The sequence below is a fragment of the Thamnophis sirtalis genome, unplaced genomic scaffold (assembly GCF_051295495.1).
Source record: "Thamnophis sirtalis isolate CommonGarterSnake01/CBP01778 unplaced genomic scaffold, rThaSir2_p1.2 scaffold_2, whole genome shotgun sequence".
NCBI lineage: Eukaryota > Metazoa > Chordata > Lepidosauria > Squamata > Natricidae > Thamnophis > Thamnophis sirtalis.
In genome coordinates this window covers 128187196-128213299 of record NW_028261382.1, presented here as the reverse complement: position 1 = coordinate 128213299, position 26104 = coordinate 128187196, and the positions used below count along the sequence as shown (strand labels likewise).

At 35.0% G+C, this 26104-nt stretch overlaps 1 protein-coding gene across 1 annotated transcript in view; it reads right to left on the bottom strand.

The window, feature by feature from the left end:
• MMP16 (matrix metallopeptidase 16) overlaps positions 1-26104 on the bottom strand; it is a 149092-nt gene that overhangs the window by 5729 nt on the left and 117259 nt on the right. The window contains exons 7-9 of the mRNA XM_014072008.2: positions 21094-21232; positions 11447-11597; positions 4782-4897 (exon numbers count right to left, since the gene is read on the bottom strand). Coding sequence (XP_013927483.1) covers positions 4782-4897; positions 11447-11597; positions 21094-21232 — 406 coding nt within the window. The remainder of the gene's footprint in view (positions 1-4781; positions 4898-11446; positions 11598-21093; positions 21233-26104) is intronic.

The following is a 26104-nucleotide window of genomic DNA, read 5'->3' as shown; positions in this document are numbered from 1 at the left end:
GCATCCTGATTCTATACACTAACTTTAGAATAGATTGCTATGCAATTTTATGAAACATTTTTTCCATAAAACAATTCTTCCATTTCCATAAAATTAGACTGTTTGTGCACCAATCAACAATTCTGGTTGAGTCATGCCCTGAAGTCTAATTTGTTCAATGTGATTGAAGAATTAAGTTTTAAATACAGTTTCAAATTGACATTTGAAAATAACTTGAGTCCGATTTGCTCAAGGAGCAAAGGAATATTGGTTAGTTGTTGCAAATTATAACAGTGAGTTAGTTAAATTGCTCCCACCCTCCTGAATATCTTCCCTGTTGCATCATCATCTTTAAAATGAACTCTGAAACATAAAACAGGTGTACACAGCTTCCTATCTTCAGGAGGGAGTTAGAATTTGATCATTCAAAAGCAAACCAGGACAATTACAGGATGCTAATTGCAGAAATCAACCTCAAAAAAAAATGTAAAGATTTTACTGTCTCAGCTGAAAAATGGTATCAATCCAATAAAAACTTTCACAATGGGTATATAATCTCCTGTTATTTATCAACTGCATGCAAACAATTGGGAGTTTTACTCAGTTTTATAACTTTGCCTCTCACAGTGTGAGAGATAGTAAAAAATAAATAAGTAGAATTAATTTGGAAAAATCACAAAAATGCATTCCAATAATATAACAAACATATAAACAATAAGCTTTGTCTTTGAATGACAAAGAGCACAAATCTTAATTTTTTTTTTAATCACTTATTTCCTTATTCCAGGAGTGACAAACTGGCAGCCTGCAGGCTGGACGCATCATGGGCAGGACATGCCTATCCCAGGTCCACAAATGGGAAATACATGTATTAGCAATGTGACACCTGTGCCCTATTCAAATTAAGCATCCCCCCCCTTTTTTTTTTGCTTTTCAATTCAAATTTCTATGACAAGAATGTAAAAACAACTTGGCTTGGCCATTTATTAATTTTCATTATCTTTCTAAAAATTAAATGCATGTGAAGCTGCTTTGAAATAATTTTATTTTGATGCCAATAGACACAATCTTTCCCCCATTTTTAAATGTGCTTACTAGCTTGGATGGAATGACAAGGCTTCAAATGAGAGGTAGGAGAAAGAAAATATGTACCTTGACATATTCTGCAAGTTTTAAGTTTCTGCAGTTTCCAAATTGTTTAAGAATAAGTTCCACTGAAATCAAAGAAGCTTCTTTCAAAGAATATTTTCAATATTTCATTTGAATGCAAAAATACTTTGGGTGACTGGGGTAATGGAATATCTGTTTTAATGTGAAAGCTCAAAACTGTTTTATTTTACCACTGTGTAAGGACTATGAGCTGCTACTAGGAGTTTCCATGGATAGTTTCCATTATCCTTCCATAAATCTTTTATTATGAATGCAAGTTCATTTATCGACTTACTAATTAGCTTAATAATATGCATTATTTTGACACAATCTATCTTGTTTGGATTATTTGCTTGGATTGTTCTACTCTGAATAATCATTACTATCATTACCCTATACTTTTGAACAATAACTATTATGCTGTGGTATTAGACAATGCACTTGGAATCCTGCTGAACAATATATGTTTGTTATATCCATGAAGGTGATCTAATGCAGCAAAATAATAACATCATGATGATTTTTGGGTTACTATAAGCAAACTCCCTCAGAGTCTGTCACGTATGTCCTACAAAAGCTAAGATCCTACTGGTGAGGATAAAATTCTTATTTTGGAGCAACATAATTTTCTTAAGCTGTCGGACAACATTCCTTTGCACTGATTCCCCAAACACCTTATCCTCCTTGACCTCTTAGTTGCTTCTTTTTTACTCTCCCTTGTTCAGCTCCCATCACAGCGTAGGTGTCTATGAGTCAGTCTGCAGCTGTTTGCAATAGGAGCAATACTTCCTCTCTCTTCATTCTGGTTAGTATGTTCAAAATCCGTTTTTGGCAGTTTACTATTCTTTTTCATATCTGAAGTTGGATCCTGGTTAGCCATTCCTTCAACAGGATAGAGTGGGATAGGGAGAGCCAACTTTCCTTAAGGAAAATGGGAAAGTGATTTGTTTCTCCAGCTCTGCAATGCATCTCCTAATGTTGAGAGGAACTCTACCTTCAATTGCACCGAGCTTGCTGCTTCAAGGAGGCTGTAGGCTTTTATTCCCAGTGAGCTCAATGCAGCTGTTATTTTCCCTTACAGTACTTTCAGTGTAGCCAAAATCATTGGGGTGGAGAAGTTAAAGCTTCCCTGGTGATTATAAAATGCAGCAAAGTTTGGATATTTAACGAAGTAATGTGCTGTTGGATGATTAGCACACTAAATAGAGAATTTGTACTGAATACTCCCAGGGATTAGGAAAACAGATGAGAATGATGCCACAGCACATGATGATTTAGCAAAGGATATGGTATAATACATAGGAGACATGGAGAACTGGAAACAGAAGTGTATGTGCCTCATTTGGATAGCAACTCCAGTTTCTTACATAGTTTAACCCCACACTATAGTCCTACATTCTGCTGAAACTTAGGAGAAATCTAGTTTTCTTGAAATTATTTTTTGTTTTTATGCATTGTACACAAAAAAATGCACATGTATTGTTTAAAGAGAATAAAATTGACTGTGCTAATAAAAAACGCTGCTAGCATTTTTATATATTAGCAAAAAGCTTTTAAGGTAGAACAAGATCTATGAGTTAAATAGCTTAAATCTGAACATAGTCTTCTACTTCTCAGTTGGCATGCTTTCCGGCTTCCTTTCAGCCCCCTCCAACTTTCCCCTCATCCAAATGATTGAGAGCCAAAAAGATTAATGTAAGTTGCTAAACTAAAAGCAGGTTGTCTGAACCTTTTCCCCCTAAAGCGATAGGATACAGTTTCAAGTGAAATCTCTGAAGAGGAGAAGGAAATGACTTCAGGCAAAGTTTAATCACAGTTCTGTGAAACTAGGTATGGTGTTTCTCCTGTGTAACCTTGCTTGCTATGCTTGCTTAAGCTTAATGCAATAGCCAATACAATCCTGCTTTTAGGGTACAATCCGCAGCACATTTTTGGTGGGCTTCAGCAGATAACTTGTTTCTTTCTTATTCTATGAGAATCCAAAGCATTTCCTAAGTTTATCTTTTAAAAACAACCCCCCCCCCCAAAAAAAAAGAAATATGCTTTCTTTTTAGTTTTATTGCCAGATATTTCATTGCCAACATTTTAGAGACTGTGAAGTTTAGTGTGACTGAAGGACTGGAAAACCAATAAATATTTCTGTTATGTACCATATAGATATGAGTCTAACAGACATGTAACTATGCCTACAACATGGATAATTTGCTTTTAAAGATTGTAGGAGAGAGAGAGAGAGAAAGACAGACAGACAGAGACACACAGACACAGACACACAGAGAGAGAAAGAGAGAAGAGAGAGAGGGAGGGAGAGGGAGAGAGAGATATTTGTTTTTCAAATCACTTTCCTTTTTTGAAAAAAGAAAGCAAGAAAACCTCTGTAGTTAAAAGGCTTCATTCTGAAAAGAGATTCTCTTCACGGAGAAGGCAGACTTAGAGCAAGGAACTAATTATTTCTGAGGGAAAAGCTTTTGTTAGAGCAATTGGCGATTTGTGCTAAAGGAAGGAACAATGCTTAATAAGGGAAGAAATATCACATCTCATTTACAGAGAAACAAAAATATTACTGGGGACCTGTCATGGATAAAGAGAAAGAAAAGTAAATAAATCGCTGATCAATTGATTGCATGTACACTGCTTGCAGCCCAACCATTGATTGCAATTAGCAATAGCAATAGCAGTTAGACTTATATGCCGCTTCATAGGGCTTTCAGCCCTCTCTAAGCGGTTTACAGAGTCAGCATATTGCGCCCACAGTCTGGATACTCATTTAACCCACCTCGGAAGGATGGAAGGCTGAGTCAACCCTGAGCCGGTGAGTTTTGAACCGCCGAACTGCAGCTAGCAGTTAGCTGAAGTGGCTGCAGTACTGCACCACTGCACCACTGTATTTGGAAATTTAAAACTTTACAATCAAATAGCCAACAGCCCAAAGCAACAATTAATATTCATACAAAGAAGGCCTTCATAATCAAGAATATAATGCACATATTTCTGTAGTTCAATTCAGTTCACTATTTGATATTCAAAAGAATATGCAATATTGTATTTGTTAAATGGACTTATGCAAAGTATAAGCCTCTAACTCTGTATTACGTGGTTCTAACCAAGTCCAGACTTTTAGAACATTATATTTCCATTTGGGTGGTTTGTGAAAAAAGTTCTGACCTAAAATATTTTGTTATTTGTAAAAGCAAATATTTTCTTAGCTGGAATTGGAAGGGGCTGTTTCCTTTCACAGGAAGTAAATCATAAGCTTTGCCTCTAAGCAAATGGGAAGGAGATACCAGTTCCTGGATGTCTCGCTCATCTGTAGTTGTCAGAAAATGACATTAAAAGAAATAAAACAAACTGAATCATGGTCCCAATATGGCTCCTCCCCCTCCCTCCATCTACATCAGTTACAAGCTTGACACTGAAGATGTGATTTAAGCTGAGCATCAATGCAATGCCATATATTTAGAAAAGCTTTGGGCCTATTCCAATCATTAGATATCTTAAATGTATTTATTGCACTGTTGTGGCGACCCACTTTTAACAAAGAACCCTTTGAATAAATGAGGAAGGAAGGAAGGAAGGAAGGAAGGAAGGAAGGAAGGAAGGAAGGAAGGAAGGAAGGAAGGAGCAAGCATTTGTGTTAACAAGAAGCTACATACCATTTTCTTTATGAACAAAGGCTCCCTGAGGAGATTCTGGGATACCTTTCCAGATTGTGATTGATTTGGGATAACCTGTGTCCATAGTTCTTATATCTTCACTGTATCTCCAATACCTGAGAGAAAGAATGAGGTTAGAATAAATTTTATGAATGCCTTTTTTTCAGTGTGTGAAATGAAGTACTATGTGAAATGATAATATTAGGGCAAGCTGGTTATTTCTATTTAAAGATATAGTTATAAATAGTAATAAAGACATTTAAACATTTGATGATTGAATACATGTTTCCAATAAGTACATAAAAGATTAAAGATTAATCTATCCTGAGAACCAAATCAACGAGTAGTTTTATATAATTGAAACAGTTATGATACTTAGGAGTTAAATCCAGCCCTACAATGATGAATTTATACCAATGCTTTATTCAAAATTTTAATCACATTCTGAGTTAAGGTTCCCATAACACTTCTAATTCTATGTTGTACTTTTCAGAGTCTTTTTTTAAAATTCCATTGTGCAATATTTATCAGCTCGAGCAGCTAGACTCCTTACATATCTTTATTTATAAGGAAATAACACACCATTTAAAAAGAAAAAGAAAATTAGATTGCAGTCTTATATATAAGAAGTAAGTCTCACTCAGTATTTACAAGAAAATTTATTGAATTTTCTTAATAAACACTTTTTTCTAAATTATTTATATTTTTAAAAAGGAGGTTTTTTTTTTACTCCTATAGCTTCCTCCCCTCAGATAGTAAAAAAGATTACTCCTGGCCTTAAGTACATCTCATTAATTAGATATTCTATATATTTATCTCTCCACATTTATGTCTATCTGTATCTGGTATACATACAGTAAGAATGCAATTTGCAACTGAAAGCATTTAGTCTTATCCTCGTAAATTTGCAATACACCTTATTTATGCAGTTCTTAAGAAGATAGATTGCCTTATTAACTGGGAGCAGAATCCTGCTTTTCTTATTGGCCTCAGAATATCTACATGTAATGAGCTCTGAAACCCTAATCAAAAGAAATATCAAATTCAGTTTCAGAGATTCTTTGTCAGTATCCATGTACATTGGGAGAAGTTCTATATAAAAGCTCTATTTGCTAAGAAACATTTCATAGGAAAAAAACATTTTTTTCAAAAAAAAAAAAAAACAGGTAATCCCTTCCCTTGGACTGCAACAATATCTTAGTAACACAAACCAGACATATGACTGCAATATGCTCACATTCGTTTCTTCCTAACTCGATGATGTAATTTCTTGATCTACATGCAAAGGGTTGTGGTCTGCATCCATAGTGCTTTACAATGTTTATATTTCAAAGGAATTTGAGGTATAATTGATAAAAGTAACTCTCTAAGCTTTTAATAGGGCTTTGTATGGCTGTGAAAGTTGGATCATAAGGAAGACTGAGCACCAAAGAATGGAGGCCTTTGAACTATGGTGCTGGAGAAGACTCCTGCGAATCCCTTGGACTGCAAGGCAATCAAACCGGTCACTCCTAGAGGAGATCAACCCTGACTGCTCTTTAGAAGGCCAGATCCTGAAGATGAAATTCAAATACTTTGGCCACCTAATGAGAAGGAAGGACTCACTGGAGAAGAACTTAATGTTAGGAAAGATTGAGGGCAAAAGAAGAAGGGAACGACAGAGATGAGGTGGCTGGATGCCACCGAAGCAGTAGGCGTGAACTTAAATGGACTCCAGAGGATGGTAGAGGCCTGGAAGGCCTGGAAGAACGTTTACCATGGGGTCACGATGAGTCAGACACGACTTCACAACTAACAACAAAAATTTCCAAGTGGGAACTGCAGAAAAGAAAGCATCTTAGCACTGCATTGCTGCCTAGAATAAAGGTCCATTATATTCATGTTTTGAAAAATCATGGAAAAGAATTTATTTTTGCATCAATTAAAACAACTGGGGAAAAATAGTTTTTGGCATTTTTTCTATGCACAGAAAAATGAAAAGCTCCATAGAATACCAGGTAGTTACTATGAGGAAAAATAAAATTATGAAGTTTGGAGATTTGTATAATATGACTCATTGCATTATAGATCTTTCAGTATTTTTCCCTTGCTTTATTCAAGGCATATTCTTGTTATTTACAGATGCAGTAATTTTGAATGCAAAAAAAATTGTCATGTTAAAGAAATGCACAGTTTCGAGAAATTAAACATTCCTTTCATTATATACAAGCAGTGAGTGAGAACCAGCAACAGTCATTTCAATGCTTAAAAAAGGCAGAAATAGAAGGTTGAAATACCTGCAAAGCAGATATGTAAGACTTTTAAGATCAAGGATCAATTAAATTTAACATGGTTTGAATAGCAGAATGCACATAGGTGAAAGTTAATTGCAGAGATTGGGTTTCTTCTCACCTGTTTTATAACTCTATGATGCCTATTTTATAACATACAAGACAGTTGTTATATGTTTCATTGAAATGGCTAAAAACAGTGGTGTCAATGTTTAGCATTCACAGTCTTTCGAGGACCACAGAACAATGGGGAGGCAAATGGGAGTGACTGCCATGACCAAAAGATGCAAAACAATCCAATAAGAGGCAGAGGAATAGCAAGTTGAAATCGATATATAATTCAATAATTCAAGAGGTGTGAAGACCCAAATGTCTGCCTCCTGCTTAGTTGAATAAATTTAAGATTTATGCAGGGAACATGCTCTTGCATTTGTTTGATTCTTTGCGATTTGCTTGTCTGTCTGTCTGTCTGTCTGTCTGTTCATCCATCCATCCATCTGTTCATCCATCCATCCATCCATCCATCCATCCATCCATCTAGCCATCCATCCTCATTTAAACTAAAGTTTACTTTATTGTCATTGCACTTCGTAAAATGAAATTAAGTGCCACCTTCAGTGTACATTATAACTATAAAAATAAAAACACAAACACACATCCTTCACATCTTATAATAAATTAAAATTGAAAACCTGCATTGCAGGTTTAATTGCATTAATATTGCACTTTACTGTAGAATTCAATATACTGCCCTGGGATAGAAGCTGTTTTTCAGCCTATTTGTCCTTGTTTTTATTATCCTGTACCATCTGCCAGATGGTAATAGTTAAAAAAAAGGCGCCCAGGATGAGATGGATCTTTAAGAATGTTTTGAATTTCCTTAAGGCAGCGGGGAGCTATAAAGCTCTTCCAAAGAGGGGAGAGGCAACCAATGATCTTCTGGGTAATGACATTGACCCTCTGGAGTGCTGTCCTACCTGTCACTATGCAATTGGAAAACCATACACAGGTGCAATAAGTTAAAATACTCTATGGTGCAGTGGTAGAAGGTCACCATAGAGAATATTTGAAAGAAATACATTGTGTTGAAAAGCTGTGAAGCTTCTAATATAATCTGCAAAAAAAAAGTGCTTCAGAGCACTGGAAATTACCTGCAATGTCTACATCTTTTCTCAGGATCACCTGGAAGTAGCAGGAAAAAGATGCTGCTAATTTAAGGTATCGCAGATTGGTGCTACAATCTTCCCAACATATTCCTCAAAGACTGAAGTCAAAATGTTATCCAGCAATACTGTATGGTTTCTCAGGTCTATCTTTCTCCTGGGAGGTCAGAACACCTTTTCACAGCCTTTGCAGGAAGGCAATTTTCCTCCTTTGGCTTTGTTATCACCTTCTGCCTCACTTTTTTATCCCTACCAAAACTTCGCAACTAAAGAAGCAACAGTGGGCTGTTCTCAGTCCAGAAAGAACTTTGTAAGAGGCTTATATGTGCAATTAAAAACAGTGGGAGAATTCAACCTATATTACATTAAGAAGTAAAAAAAGTGGGGGGATATAAACAATATGTGCTGAAAAGCTTAGTGTGATATGGCCTTATTCCCACTAAGTGGTCAATATCCTGTAATAGCTCAATTATCTTAGCATGGCTGGTATTTTTCAAATCTCCTCCTTTATACACTTTATTGCATTTATGACCTGCTGGGTCTCATTATGCTTGTTCTGGATCTAAAAAGTAACCTTCTCACCAACAGAAGTTTTTTCTGTTATTTTCCCTTGTTTTTTTTTCTTTTTGGACACAGTTTTTTTCCTCTTTCTCATCACTGTATTTTAAAGAAGACCTCAACTTTGTAAAATTGTCAATGGAAAAAATTCAAATGTATAATACCTCCAATCTCAAACATACAACTAGGATGCCTAACATTTAAATAGTCCTCAAAGCATGTGGACTGAACTAATATATTAAATATATTAATATTAAAATAATATTCACATCCATAACAAGCAGATTATAAAAAGTGTTTTCTCCTCCATTGAAGTTGATGGCAATTTGCTTAATGAACTTCAGCTTCCCATTTGCTGCCTGTTTTCTGTCCACACAATTGTACACTCTGAAGCAGGGGTCCCCAATCTTTTGGACCCCAGGGACCACTAAATTCATAATTTTAAATCCTGTGGACCACTAATATGATCTGCCTAATGACTGGCTGAGTGGGCAGGTCACTGAGTGGGAGGTCATGTGACTGAGTGGGTATGGCCAACTTGATGGCGCCTCATTGGCTTCTACTTGCTCCTCCCCTCCCAGCCACTTCTCACCTGCCTGCCCAGGCTCCTTATGGCCCCAACAGAAAGCAGTTGCTGGAGCTAAGCAGCCACCATGAGAAAGAGTTGGCAAAACCTCTGGCTCAGTTCAAATTGGATCTGACCAAGAAGGAGGCTGAGCAGAAGAACCTCACCAAGGATTATGAGCATAGGCTTTCTAAGCAGATGAAAGACCTTTAGGACTGCAAGGCCAGGTACCAGGACATGGAGGCTAAGTGGGCTGAGATGGCCAGCCAGTTCCAGGCCATGATACATTCCCACTATAAAAAGGCCCTCCAGCTCTTTTCCTCCAGTGGTGCTTCCTTCCAGTCTTACCTTCAGCTTCCCCCCGTACCAGGAGGCTGAAGCAGACCCCAAGTCGGAATTTCTGCCCTGTTTCATTTCTAAAAATTGGATTGCTATCCTCTTAATAAAATCATGCAAGTCAAACTCAAACAAGAAAACAAATTGGTGAGATTGTTGAAAGTAATGCAAGATTTGACCAATGTTGAAGTTAGAAGGCAGAATAGACAACTGCACCTGTAAGTATCCCAAAGTCAAATGACCATCTATATAAGCGCATCTAGTATAACTAAACTGGATTAATCTTTACTGCTCAACACTAAGCAAATGATAGACAGAGCTCAACTAAAAAAATAGGCAAACTGTAAAAAGTTTGATTTAATTGAAGACAACGTTCCTTATGTTCCTTTGGAAGTAAATTAACAGTATATCCATGCTGTTAGATTTTCTAGTCATTAGTGCAGGCTCACGATTGCAGATCTCCACTTATGTCTTTCTCCTATCTCCAACCCATGTAAATGCAATTTTCACCCTTTTTTCTTGTTCCAGGTTGAAAGTACTGACTTCCTACTTGTGCCAGCTCCAGTGCAACTATGTGGTGTGCTTTCTGTGCTTTATTTTGTTCTAAGAAACCTTTGAAGTTTGATTGGCAATCATAACCCTAACCCTAACGGTAGAAATGCCAGCTTTTCTTCAAGAACACCTAATGAAGTTTTCATTACAGTTGTAACATTTGGTAGACATATAGCATGTTCCCAACTCAGTTTGGAACCTGATAGAAATATGTTGTTGTTTGTGTGTGATTTTTTTTAAAAAAATACTATTTTTCCTTTCCTATGTGCTACCTCTTTATATGCCTTTTTTTTAAAAAAAAAAAAAAGTCCATCAACAATGTACTGGTGGATTAATTAAGTAAAGAAATGCCAACTGGAAAAGTATATAGGTAACTCAAGGGAAGAAAATAATAATTTAAAAAAACAGCTGTGCAATTCTTCTACATTTCAAACTGGGGATACTTCAAATATTATATGAACCAAACGTCCAAAATAAAACACAAGCAGCAACAAACCTTCCTGTAGAAAAGCTGACAAAATACAACAAAGAATACTTATTTTAAAGGTTTTTTTTTAGCCTGGCTATATGTATAACTGAAACTTTAACATCATATATAAAATTAATGTCAGCCCTAGAAGCCACCTTTCTTGTTGGAGCTTCAGGGTTGCCACATTTAGTACCTGGGAAAATGAAAGGGGGGATTGCAAGGAGTGGTGGAGGATTAGCCATAACAACATTTATTTCTCTGGGAATCAAGGACATTCGGCCTGCACCTGGATGGGAGTGACTGGGGGTTGTCTCCAGTTGGGACGGTGAATTGATTGGACCATGTGATGGACTTGTGGGTGCAGGGGATGGATCTTTGACTTTCTTTTCGGCAGGGAAAACTCAGAACTCTCAGATTCGGGTTTTCCAGATCCACCAATACGATATCTTTAATAAAATGGAACTTTGAGGAACTTCAAGCCTCAGAAATTTCTTTCATTGGGTGTGTTACTTGGAATGCTGACATTTAATTTTACTCTGCATATTCATATATTTATATCTGTGTTTATTTGAGTAAATCTTAACTGCACAATGCTCAGCAGCAAAATGATAAATATTAGTGTTGTCATCGGAAACACTAATAGTGCCAAATAAATATTCCATATTTCTGAATATGTATTAATACTAATAATGAAGGAGAACAGCAAGGCATGTAAATAGTATGGTTGTTCCTTCCAGAATGAACACACTCACCTGTCTCCTTTGAAGAAGTAGGTTTTCCCAACATCCTCCCACCAAATTGCTGAATCAATACCATGGGGAGGAATCCCACTTCCTAATGATATCAAATCATGAGGATACCCTGGTTGGAGGGTGGTATCTTTGAAGATCCAGAACTTGTTACCTGTGCAAGAGAAACAAAACACTATATTAAGCTTTCTACAGAAATTCTGACTAAGAAGCTGAAAGATTATTTTTTACCAGAGCTCAATGTGTTGCAATCTTGTAATGACATAAATAGGATGAGGACTAGGTCCATGACACAAATACATAGATGGGCCAAAGAGTCCATATTATATTGCTATGTAGCTCAGTGGTGCATTTCCAATTTTTTTTTACTATTGGTTCACTTGCGCGACGCTTCTGTGCATGCGCAGAAGTATCCGGTTGGGTGGGCAGAACCTTCCACCACCGTTACTACTAGTTCACTCGATCCAGGCCAAACCGGGAGCAACCGATCTGTGATGTAGCTGCAACCGTCTTGGTGGATTGTAGTTTCAGCTGGCTCTTCTATTTTGCAATATTCTGCAAGTTTCCATGAAATGGATAACTTTGCCAAAACATGTCCATCTTTAGAATTTCACTTATCTCCAAAAACCCAAATTTTTATGCAGCCAAACAGAAGCAAGTTGTCACTTTATAGGTCAGACATGCTCCAATTGCATACTACAGGATATATTTCCTATACCTGTTGCTTTAGAAACTGACAAGTATAAAAATGGGACCCCAAACACTTATCCTTATGCTTAGTGAGTTATATAGGAGGCCTTGCTACATGAACACATATTCACCCTTAGGCACTGTTTTCTATCAACAGTTTGAAATGAATTTTTGTTTCTCCCTATAGACTAAGGATCAGATCTGTGCTAGAACCATTGTGACAGAAAAACATGAAAAATATTTCTATTTTATAGATGTTCCACAGTAGTATTATATAAAGGATAAAAAAAGAAAATGCAAGGAGGAAAGGGAAGGGAGAAAGGGAAGGAAAGTCTTTTTCTGATTTACAGCGTCTCTTTTTAACACACATTTAATTAGGAAATATGTTAAAGCTTTATTCATTTGCATGCTGAGTGGTAGAGTAAATCTTTCATCAACTTCTCTATCATCCACTTTTTTTTTTACAAATGCATCCCTTTCTATTCAAGACTTCAACATAATCACTCAAAGACCTCTTCTCAAAATTCTCTCTTGAAAATAAAAAGTTTTGTTACACCTGTTTTCTTGCAGACAATAAACCTTGTATTCGAAATACCTTGCTTTATTTGCATGTCTTTGTAGAATATGATTAAAAGGAAGAAGAAAGGAAAGGCATAATAGCATCCATTACAACAGAAGTAAACAGCATTTGGTGGTATATTAAATCACAATATAGTTTTCTTATACTGCACAAAGGAAGGAAGGGGAAGGAGGGACAATTCACCTTGACCAAAGAAGCAGGCTATATTCAGAAACCTTTTCTTTTGCATCTCAAGGATCCTAGAAACATACTCCTATTCCAAAAATATTATTTCAGTAGAGCATAATCACATTCAGGGTGGGGAGGAAACATTTTAGAAAATATCCACTGCAGATCAAGGATTTTCTAGTCTCATTGCTGCACAATTTCCTAAAGGTACTCTTAAAGACAAATCTTTGTGAATTATTAAAAGATCCAGTGAAAACCCAGGCCATTTTTTTTTCTTAAGAATTGACACTGCAAATTCATTTCATATTAAGCTATTGGCTCCCTTTACCAGTAAAATTGATACTTCAGCTTTTGGTTAGCAATTTTTCTAAACTGTATACTGACAATAGCTAATGCTTGTCCAGTTTCCTTCTTGGTGGGTTTCTAGGTGGGTTTAAGCTGGGGCCCTGTCCAACCACTGAGCCTTGAGCTCTTCGCAAGTGGGCTGCAGAAGCAGTGGGCAGTGGGCAAGGACGCGAGCAGTGGGTGACCACTTGTACAGTGGACTTGTGCAAATGGAGTTCCATCTGTGCACGCTTGCCTGCCACTCATGCAGAATCATCCCCTCCCGCTGATCCTCAAAGCCAGAAAGGGGCTCTGGATTTATGGATTGAAATGAACAAATTTTAACAACTACAATAAATTTCTTAAAATATTGATTTTTTTCAGTCTTTTTTTTTAAAGAAACTTTGGAGGAATTTGGAAGGCCAACTACTTCCACTTCCCCCTGGCTGAAATCATGTCCCTAAAATGTAACTTTTGTTGCGAAATGTTGACAATATAAATTTAGGAATGCTCAGAATAAACCAGCTTTATCTGTGGGTTGTACAACTCTATTTTAAAATAAAATGGAATTGGTGGTGGGTCTCTCATGTTTAGTCAGAACTTAAATAACAGACAGGATGTCCCAAGGATGTGGTTGTTTTTAAAAGATGTTTCTCTTCTCATCTAAGAAAGTTTTTCAGTTCTGAACTTGAGCTGAAGAAGCTTCTTGCATGAAAAGTGAAACGTCTTCAAGGAAAAACAAAATCCAGTTGCCTTTTGAAAAAGCACCTTTGGGACAACCATGGCTGATGAATGACTGAGAATCTCCATAGACATTTAACCAATACAATCTTCTCCACCCAAGAACTCACATGAGTATTCAGAAGCTTCATCTACATTGTTTTCTTAATCTGCTCTACTCTGTCCTTTTCTAGATGGATACACTGACCTTGATTTCAACTCACTGTAGTCTAATGTTCTAAGCATGCAGACATTCTTTTCTACATTATTTAAGAAATACAAAAACCCACCCACAAGACTTTGTTTGAGATCATACAGAATAAAACAGAACGTTTAAAATACAGTATGATCTTTCTTTTTGTTGTAAATTGTTGAAAACATTGAAGAGTTGGGTGGCCTTGAAATTAAATTAAATAAACAAACAAACGGCTGGAAAATTGGCTTGGTGAATCTCAGAGTCCTTGAAACCTTTGATTTATATATGAATGTTATTATCTATGGAAAATAGATAATATAGCTAGAGCTATATGCTGCTATATGCTGATATATTCATTCCCAGTGCTTGGGCTTGAATCAACTGTTCCTTAATCAGCCTTTTTTCCCTTTGTATTAATTTCTAGGTTGCTGATGGATTTCAGGAACATGGCTGTTTTATTTCTGGATGCATACATTGTACAATTCATCCTAACATGTGTAAAATCATGGAAATAGAACAGTCTTGTTAACCTTCCATTATAGAAGCATTATAAAGTAATGGAATTATATAATTCCGATCATTTCTTTTCCTCTGCCATTTAACTCTAAAAAGATTAAACTTTAAAAGGTAACTGAATATATCTTACTTTGAAACTGGTGAACAATGTCAACAGTAATTACTTATTTGCAAGTTTTCTCTTGGGTTCACACTGAGATATATTATGCATGCACTAGATAAAGGGTTTATTTTGCCTCGGCTGTCAACATTATCTGTAGTGCAGACTATATACAAGAAACCCAAACAGAACTGAAGCTTTTCTTAAAAGAAAAGTTTATTTTTTGTTTCTTAAGCTCAAGAAGTCAACACTGACAGATTTCGGTTGAAGGATGAGGTCATGAATAGAGAGCCATATTTTGGATGAGTTTGAGTAAGGAAACTGAACAAAAGCTTTCACATTCAGAACTGAATGCTAAAAGGATTTAAAGACAAGAAACAACCCAAAACTGAACTGAAGTTAAAGAATGAAACTGGGCCTAATTCAACCATTATGCTACACATTTCTGCTAGGTGGGTTCTATATAAGACATATTTTAAATTCTGCATGATTTTCCCTTTTGCGAAGCAAGTTGAATAGGTACAGCATACTATTGTTATGCATCTTAGTTTTCAACTTGCATTATTATATGTACATGTATTTTCCAAAAAAAAGGTCACAACTATTTCCTCTATAGTATAAATCTGTTGAAAAGCACAAAATATTGTCAATTAAAAATAACTAGAATCTATGTATCTGACCTGAAAGGTAGATTTAAGTGACAGTAGGTAGTACAATGCATAAATTAAGTCTCAGTTTAATATTAGGTGAACACTACGAACCAACAAGTATAAGCAAGTAACAGTTATTCCTGACCAAATTACTGTTCAGGTTGTATAGGAGGGATCACATACCTAGCTAGGTTATTATTTTTCTTATATCATAAATATTGGCATGGTTCATTTCATTACTGTTGCAGCATCTTCCTCTATTTTATAATTAGGCATTATTTGATTCTTATCCATATCCTGTCTGTATATTTTATCTTGCGAAATATATCTGTCAGCAATGGCATCAACAGTGTTGAGAGTCATGACAGCTGGGGTGTGAATTTTTCTACAATTTTTATTTTGCTGCATTTAGCTTGGTACAAGTTTTAATGTGGCAGATGCCTTTGGCAGTTCACTTTTCGCACTGTTTAAAATCTGTGTCACACTAAAAGAACTTCACAATCTTGTAGAGCTAATGTTTAAAAAGCAGTTACATACTTCTGTAGCATTTCTTGTTCCTTTTCAGAAGAGAAAGCAGTCCTGAATCAAATAAAAGAACATCACTGCCTTTTAAGAAATTATTCATATTATACCACCTATTTGCAGAAAGTTTGGGCAGTATGGCCATAAGGTACTGTTGAAGGTTATGAGCCAAGGTGGCGCGGTGGTTAAATGCAGCACTGCAGGCTGACTGCTAGATCAGCAGTTCAGCGGTTCAAATCTCACCGGCTCAGGGTTGACTCAGCCTTCCATCCTTCCGAGGTGGGTAAAATGAGGACCCGGATTGTTGTTGGGGGCAATATGCTGACTCTGTAAACCGCTTAGAGAGGGCTGAAAGCCCTATGAAGCGGTATATAAGTCTACTGTTATTGCTATTGCTATGTCATATAAAAGTTTTAAAAAGACTTTACTAAGAGATTATACTTTCAAGTGAGCTGTCAATTTTTTTGATTTTGGTACTCAAATATCAATGGAAAATATAAGATACATAAAATGTTTACACACACAGAAACACACAAACACACTTTCTAAATTTTGAAATTAAATAAACCTTTCATTTTATAGAAAGACCATGCATCTTAAGATGGGCTATGACATAATACAAATCTAGTATGCATTCAAGAATTTTATCTGCTCTATCAAATTTTCTATTAGTTAAAAAAATCTGTTTAAAAACTCCCTTGTTATGATTTTGTAATCTTGTGGGTATACTGTATACAGTATATAGCAACTGCTATATCCTTTTGTATGAATCTTCTTAAAGTATATATTTTTTGTAAAACATATCTAAAACAACTCTCTCAAATGCATGCAATTTTGGATTCAGCTTATCAATCAGTAAATATTTTGAAGTAAATGTTTGTGGAATCTTCATTCTGGAAAAGATCCCAGTTTAATTAAACAATTTTCTTAGAAAAAAAGGATAGTAAGTTTCTACTGCATTCCTAATTTGAAATTAGATCTAAAAGATGAGCCATTGTATCACACTAAAGTTACAAAGTAAATTTATTCTGAGTTACACACAATCTCCATAATAATGCTGCATAATATTTAACTTTAATTAAACCCATTATTGCACTGTATGTGTATCCATATACTCATATATACTACATATATCCTAAACTAATTTCACATTACTACCTGGTCATTTTGCCAGTACAAATAAAGTGAAATGATGTTTGCTCATGAATATACATGTATACCTTCTCCAGAGAAAATTTCACTTACAAAATATGTCTCGTGTCTCTTCTTTTCTGCCCCAAAATAAGCACCATGGGAGATGACTTACCCACTTACCTTAGGGCCCCAACAGCCAGGCCTCCCATGCCCTGACACCTATTGTGCCTATTATGTCCAACCATGCCTGTGCCTCGCCCCACCTTGTACAACCAGATGGTGGACAGGTTTTAACTGGGAATTATTTTGGGGATAGGGTTTATATTAGGCACAGGCATGAAAATCAGGATAGGGCTTGTTTTCACGATAGGTTATATTTACGGGGAAATACAATGTCTGTGCGTGCGTGTGTGTGTTTGTGTGTGTGTGTCATTCCAGATTTCATATATTCTTTAAGAAAGCTTCTGCAGAAAGGACTTATTAAAACATTTAATGATCCCATGGAGTTCAAAGGATAAATGAAAATCATTTCTGAGTAAGTATAAACAAAAATCAGTGGTACTAATAATACAAGAATAGTATTAAAATGAATAGCATTTTTTTCCCACTAGGCCATGATTTTTTGAAAATAAAAGATATAATTTAATAATACTTATAAAATGGTATTACTTATTTATGGCACTATTAGATTAGGCTACATTTCCATAAACTAGAAAGGAAAATTTATTTATATCAGAAATATTAAGATATGTACTATATATACATAGAAAGAAATACTTGATCAGATATCTGGCCCTTTTCCCAAAAATGAAAAAAAGAGAAACTCTTATTACTTATGACATCTTTTTGAAGGCTGGAATAGGTCCTCAAAATAGCAAAGACATTTTTCACAAAAATTAAACATCTGGAGCTGAAAGCATCCTGATTTTCTTAAAAGTCTGAAAACGGAAGATCACATCTACTGCTAAATTGCCTTAAAAGTTCTCCAAGTGCTCCCCAGGGAAAACCAAGCCAAACCAATTACACATGGCATGAATGAGGGGAATATATCAAATAGCAAATGTCTTTTGTTTTCAGCTTGGAACAAAACAATTCCTCTCGATACATTGGAATATTCTGAGCTGCGGCTGTTCTGTCAGAATAAACTCAAAACAGCTTGATTCTTTTTTCTTCTGATTAAAATTCTCAAAACACACTTGTTTTGGACTCAGAATCTTGAAATTTCTCTGTGGTATCAATGCTATATTCACAGTATAAACGCTAACAGTATGGAACCTTCTCTTCTATAAATCCTCTGGAGCTACCCATCAGTTTTGCTTCTTGCCTTGGTATGCAGCCAGGCAGTTTTCACTCTACCACCTATTTTCTAGGGAGCATCCTAGCACACAGACTCTACTGGTTTTGTCATAAATTAAAAGAAAATAGAAAGGGAAAAATTAAATAAATTATACAGCACTTATCTCCTATTCCTGTAATTCTGAGACATGTGGTCAATGAATTCCAACTCCTCTTTCAACCAAATTTCATTTTAATGTATGCCGAGTAGTGTACATTCAAAGTAACAATAAAGTTATTCTAAGTCTTCTGTCTACTCTACCCAAGAAGCTTTTTCAGTTCTAACTGACTGGTTGGGAATTGAAGGATTTATACTGTTTATACTTCACAGAATGTACACCTTTCCATTCCACACCAGTCAGTTAGAAGTGAAGAAGTTTCTTGGATGAGAAGTAAACATCTTCAAAGAAAAAACCCAAGAAAGTCCAGTTGCCTTTTGGAAAAATTATCTTTGGATCACTTCCTTAATTGCTTGGAGGAAAATCAATCTCACAAGAGATAAATGGAATCAAACTTTATTTAAAAAACGAAATGTAAACATTCCTTTCCAATTTTATGTAGTTTCATATAAAATAGTTGATAGTGGAGAGGAAAAAGGGATGATTAAATCAAGACAGCATCTTAGAAAAATCCATAATACAAAAAAAACCTCAAAACCAAATATAAATGACTTAAACACATTGAAGCAGTAATGAAATGTGGTACATTTTTTAGCTCTTTTCTGTTTTTCTACAATATGTGTTCTCAGCATTTTGTGTTCACACACCCTTATGTGAACTCTCCACCCATAATTAGCTGGCAAAAAGGTACCTTTCCATGTTAACTATTTATTAAGCAATAAAAATAAAAAGAAGTTTCTCAAAGCTGCACTACTTACATTCTTGGGGATAGAAGCCTTCAAGTTAGAGGGTGAAGAGAAATTCAAAGGTAGCCAGAGCAATTTTCAAGAGACTCCAGTACCACCCAGCATGCTGTCTTAACCAACCTTTAAGCTACAATGAGCCACTCATTATAACAGTTAAAGTTGAGAGTTTTCATCTAATCCCTTACTGTGTTGCTATAAATGTACCTTATTTAACAAATACTTTATGAGTAATTATATTCTACATGAGTTTTCAATCCCAGTGAACAGGTTGTAATGATAAACTAGTATTTATTCAGTAGAATGTATAATTTTCACATTAAACTCAAATTAGATGCATATTTAAAGTTTTAATTTTAGGCAACAGCTGATGCTTGGTGAAAAACTGAGGGTGGGGAGAGGAATACAAAAAACTTCATTGCACATGCCATATTTTTGGTCTTTATGAAATTTTTAATTACGAAGGAAATTTGCATGAGAACAGGAACATTGTTAATACTTCATTTCCCACATGAATTGGTAATGGCAGATAAATCACTATGTAACACAGATTACATGAAAAGCAAGACAAATAACTAATGCCCAATATAACTAATTCTGATTAAAATGGACATGGCATATGAAACAGGACACAGGGACACAGGATGGCACATGATCTCTCCTTCTCACCTATATAAAACTTTGCTCTTCTAAACTTTGGAAAAGTAACTTATTTGTTGGGTTCTTTCAAATGGGAGAAAGAAAGTTCATCAAGTAGTCGTAAGGTGACATAATTTTGTCCCCTAAAATGATCTTGGATATTGTACAATATAACTATGGATTAAAGTTAGCTACTGCAAATTGAACTAACTAATTTCTGTAATGACACACATGATATAAAGCACATTAAAACAGTCCAATTTAAAAATTGCCATTATTATCACTGCTCAGTAGGTAGGATAGAGATTTCAAAAATCAATAAAGTATAAGGATTATAATAGAAATTGGAAATGTATCCTTATGGCAAATGTAGTTGCAGTAAAAAAAAAAACTTTTGTTAATGTCTAGGATCTTACAAAATGTCATAATGTCAGAATGTGAAATTTTAGGAATAAGAAATCTTCTGAATGTTCCCTAACTTGAAAGATTTCACAGTTCCAATTCTCAGATGTGCATTACTTTATTAGAAATAAGCAAAATTGAATTTTACTTATTTACAGTTCACCATGTGACTTAGAAATAATGAATAAGAATAATTTAAAGTCTTTATGTTTCTTTGGTCAAAGTCAGTATTCACAGCTGTATCTAAAAAAATAATAGAACAAAGTAGTGTGTTATACTGGAAAGTAAAATATCTTTTCTAACAAATAAAAGGAGATGCAATTTAAATTAGGAATATTGTATTTGTATAATTGGGATTTCCTCCCACCCTCTTTTCATGCATTCAAACCAGAGGTGGTATTAGGCCAGTTCTGACAGGTTCTGGATAACTGGTAGCAGAAATTTAACCTGAAGCAGCTTTGGCTATCATTCAGAGAGATGTTTTATTTTGATCTAAACAAGTACTTCCTGTGCATGTTTATGTATTCAGTTAATAATATTTTCACTACATTTAATCTATCTATCTATCTATCTATCTATCTATCTATCTATCTATCTATCTATCTATCTATCTATCTATCTATCTATCTATCTATCTACCTACCTACCTACCTACCTACCTACCTACCTACCTACCTACCTACCTACCATCTATTCTATCTATCATCTCTTTATAGCCAGCCTTTCTTCCCACTTAGAATAATGATAAGATGCTAGTTTAACAGTTTCTTAGTAGAATTTTTATAATGAAAGCATTATTTTAAACTTCTTACCTTTAAAGAAAACAAAGTTCCCATCACTGTTTTCATAAACTGCATCAATGCTTGGAGGCAGTCCCCTCCAGAAGTAGGTAATCTGCATGGGGTATCCATCCATCACCCTGTTATTTCTGACTCGCCAAAACCACTGATCCTGGAAATAAGCAAATGAACTTCTGATGATATTTGGAGGCATCCGTAATTATCACAATAGTTATTGAGATACAAACTTTCATTAGCATTAAGTTGGACAACAATTTTTAATGTTTCTCTGCTTCTCTGCTTAGCCTTGGCATTCCCCACCACTACCACCACCACCAGTACAAACTGGAATAATATTTCCTACCCAAGTTAGAAAGGAAGATTATTTTCTTTATCTCTTCCCATTTTCATGACTTCACACTTAATCAGGGTGAATGCTTATAAACTTCTTGCAGACTTGGATTATGGGCCAATTGTAATTTGCATTAATTATGATCAGAGCAAATGGAAATACACTGTGAGATTTATTCTGAAGTTGAAGCAAGCTGCCTCTTTGAACAATTTTGTACAAAAGTTTGTACAATTTTGACTAAATTTATTCCTCCATCCCTTTTAATGTTGTGAGTTTTGTGTATATTTTTCTTTAATGTTTTTTATGGATACTTAATCTAATTCATTAGTTTGTTGATAAACAGTTTTATTTACAATACCTGAGGTATTAGCTTTATTTAAAAATATACATACATGAACACTTCCACATACTTTACCTCTGTAAATTTAGAAATTGCTGGTACAGTCTGTAATTGATCACACAATCTTTCTCTCATTTTTACAGTTTTACCATCTGTTGCATGCATAAATGATACTTGTATAGGTATTGATCAAAATAAAACAAACATATTAAATAACTAATGTTATTTTATCTTAACATTGATACAGTGACCCGTATGTCAACTACTAGATAAAGTTGCCACAATATTATACATTATTTTCCATATATTTGTTTCAACTTTTTGAAATCTTATAGATGAATAATAATCTTTTGGGCTATATGTTTTGATTATAAATACTAATCTATTCTCTCATTAATTCTCTCATTACTTTGAAAAACCTAAAAATGGTCTCTGTTGCAAAACATAAACCTTACTCAGAGACATTGACTGAGATGAGTGGCCATAGAAATTAAACAATGAATGAATGAATGAATGAATGAATGAATGAATGAATGAATGAATGAATGAATGAATGAATGAATATGGTTGAATGAATGAAACGGTTGAATTCATTGGTTAATATTGTGAATGCAATATTGCAGTTATCCCTCGTGTTGAACATCCTTTGCTTTTCTGGAAGAAGATGAGAGTAAGGTTGATTTGCCCAGCCCTGAATAGTACCAGAAAAAAAGACTGATAAAGAGAACAATATTGGTAGCTGTAGTAACTGCTCATATTTGTAAAAAATGGAATTATCTTCATCATGTTGAGATATGAATTTCTAATAGTATATTTTGATATTCACAAATATGTATTATATATTACAGTAATGCAAATAGTTCTTTGTGATGGATATTCTTAGGACATCCTTTACTATCCTAGTACACTTTAGATATACTACATTACAGGCCTGTATGGTAACCACAGACTAGAAAGGCATTTATAATTAGATAAATTAATCAGTGTCTCTTGCATGTGATAATGTATTTAAATAAAGCATGTTTGCAATTAGTTCCATGTGATAGTTTGATTGATTAATTAATTAATTAATTAATTACTGATTAATTCTTTAATTCTTTTCAAATAAAAGTTATAAACTTACAAAAACAAAACTTTAAATTGAGTAATTTCTATAAACAATTATGTTAAGCCTGACATACAATAACTGAGATCTTATCTGGGCTAAGCATCATATTCAGTTCAGTAAAGGAACAATATATGTGGCTCTGTAGATGTGTCTGTGGGGGTATGTAGATGAGAGTGGGGTAAACAGAACTAAGTACTCCTTGAAGTCCATTCATCAGTTTGCTATAGATATTCTGTTTTTTTGTAGATCCACAGTGTTCAAGGAAAACAACAAAACATTTTATGTTTTCTGTAGCTTCAGATGCATCTTTTAACTATTGATTTCCAAATTTGAAAGTGCTGAAGATATTGGTATCTTAGTGTATTCCAAGCCCAAATTATTAAAAACCATACTGATTTCTTTTCTTCTAAAATATTATTGAATCCAATTTCTTTTTTTAAAAAAAGTCTGATCCTTCTGTCTGGAATTCTAGGGATATTCATCTTCAATAAATTTACTTCCATTTTTCCCCAGCAGTCTCAGCTGTTAGTACATTTGAAAAGTGTATCAGTGTGCAAAATGTATTGGTATGAGCAAAGCACCTTTCATAAAGAAATCAAACAAACATTAATATTCTGAGGAGGGATCCTTTGCTTGTGCCAACTTGCTTTATGAAGCAGTTCAGGGGCTTTGCACATCCCAGATGCTTGTGGTATTTATTTACAGACTGTAGAAGAGTGAGGCATATATTCACAGTGAAAGAAGAAAAGAGTATTGTTGATTTATTGTTATGCATTCTACAAATTCTTGGGCAGCTCAAGGAAATGCACATAGAGTTTTCTTTTGATTTTTAATACCGATTTTGGAATACCCAGAGCTGTGCTAGGATTTTATTTTGAAATAATGACCTGACTGTCAAATAATGTACAATAGCTGAGCTAACCAGTATCTGTAACACAGCTTTCTTCCTTACTTTGAACAATCACATTACAAATCTATGGAGCACAACTAAATGACTTACCATATTTTACTTGGCTGTCTTTGGATTTTAAATCTGTCAGTTTCAGGCATGAATGATGACTAAAATTCTGATGCCAGTGCTCAAGAGCTTGAAATATTACAACACAGTAGTATTATCACTGGGTCATCCTAATATTGGAACTAAACTGTATCTGTTGTGGGAGAGATATTGTTCTGTCACTGAAAATCTTTTCCTATGCTAATTTTATTCCCTCCCAAACAGCTACATTTTATGGAACTCACATTGCATCTTAAAACAGTATATATGAAAGAACATATATTACTCTGCCTCTCCCTTCACAAGCCAATGACCTGGAGTAGTGACAATGTACAGTGGTGGAATCAAAAATGTAGTAATGACAGAACAAATAGTTTCTTATAGACTGGAAGTGGCAATAGGATTCTTGTGAACATCTTGCAAACATAATCTCTTCTCAAACTATTAAAAATGTTAGTTGTAATGTTTTAATCAAAAGCAAATTAAGTAAAAAAAAACTGCAAAGGAATATATTTATTTACAAAAATGTCTCTGAGCCCCACAAGGGTTTCATGGACATTCTTAGAAAATAAAATAAAATTGCTGATTGAGTCTTGCCCTCAGATTTGTTTGGCAGTGTGAGTATTTGTCTGAGAGATTGACAGGTAAAGTAATGTGGGCATGACTGAGAAAGATCCTCACCAGTTTGTTTTCCACAATGGCCACATTCTGACTGGCAGTTGTCTCTTTTGCAGCCATTCCAACATTTCATGTAAGTCCACTGTCCACCTCATAGGGCTACTTGGGGAAAATAGGAAATGGGAGCATAAAGGTAAAGGTTCCCCTCACACATATGTGCTAGTTGTTCCCGACTCTAAGGTGTGGTTACAAAGCCGGAGAGCCAGCGCTGTCCAAAGACGTCTCTGTGGTCATGTGGCCAATATGACTAAATGCCGAAAGCGCACGGAACTCATATGCCAACAATTGGAGAATGCTGTCCATAAGCTTTCATTCAATTAATCCAAATAAAGATAGGGGAGGAAATCAAATTTTTTTAAAAAAACAAGGCTTGGAAAAGCAACTGGTTGATTACAAATAGAACTATCTAATTTGTCTAGTATATTTCAGTACAAAATAACTCCTGATAATTCTGTGATATTTTTTTTTTACAACACTGCACAAACAATTTATCACTGTTGCCTTCTGGAAAGTTTTGGCCATTTTCCAAGCTATCCTATAGAACCCAAATCAATCTCACATTTAAATATATAGATAGAAACTTTATTTATTAAGTCAATTGACCATATCAAATATACCAAAACCTATGCAAAAATACAAAATATATATTCAAAAAAGTTCATGACCCTAAATAACTATCACGCCTACAATTAATCCCAGTTAACCCCTAGATATTATGTCTTCTTCAAGATAGCCTTTGAAACAAACAGTGCAGCCTTACTAGTGATTGGCAGGTTCTTTCCCTGTAAAAGGTAAGAAAGTTTCTCCGGGGTGCATTTTTTTAGATTTTAAATAAGACTCAAAGTAAGCAGCGTTTCTGAAGGATACAGTTTGCAGTCAACACATTCAAATGGAAATCCAAGTTGACCTTCTTAAGGCTTACTTTGTTAAACATTTTATTTAAATATGCCTTTTTAAAATATTATTTTATTTAAATATGCCTTATGCCACCAGGCTCGAAATTTTGAGCTTGGACAACCTGGAACTGCGCCACCTGTGGTCGGACCTAAGCACAATACACAAAATTGTCTGCTACAACATCCTACCTATCAATGACTACTTCAGCTTCCACCACAATAATACATGGACAAACAATCAATACAAACTCAAAGTAAACTGTCCAAATTCTATTGCAGAAAATATGACTTCAGCAACAGAGTGGTCAATACCTGGAATGCATTACCTGACTCCATTGTTATATCCTCAAATCCTCACAGCTTCAACCTTCAACTATCTACTGTGGACCTCACCCCATTCCTAAGAGGTCCGTAAAGGAGGCATGCATAAGCAAACCAGCATGCCTACCATCCCTGTCCTACTGTCTCCATTTATTTGTATTCATTTATTTTGTTCATGTCCATGTCCATACTTACACCTGTTATCTTGTACATGTTTGACAAACTAATAAAATAAATAAATAGTCCTAAAGACTGATTCTTATTAGCTGTTTACTGTTCCCAATATAGCATTGGTTTCAAATACAGCTTCTAAAATTTCTCTGGTTTGCTAGCTACTTTAGTTATTCTGAGT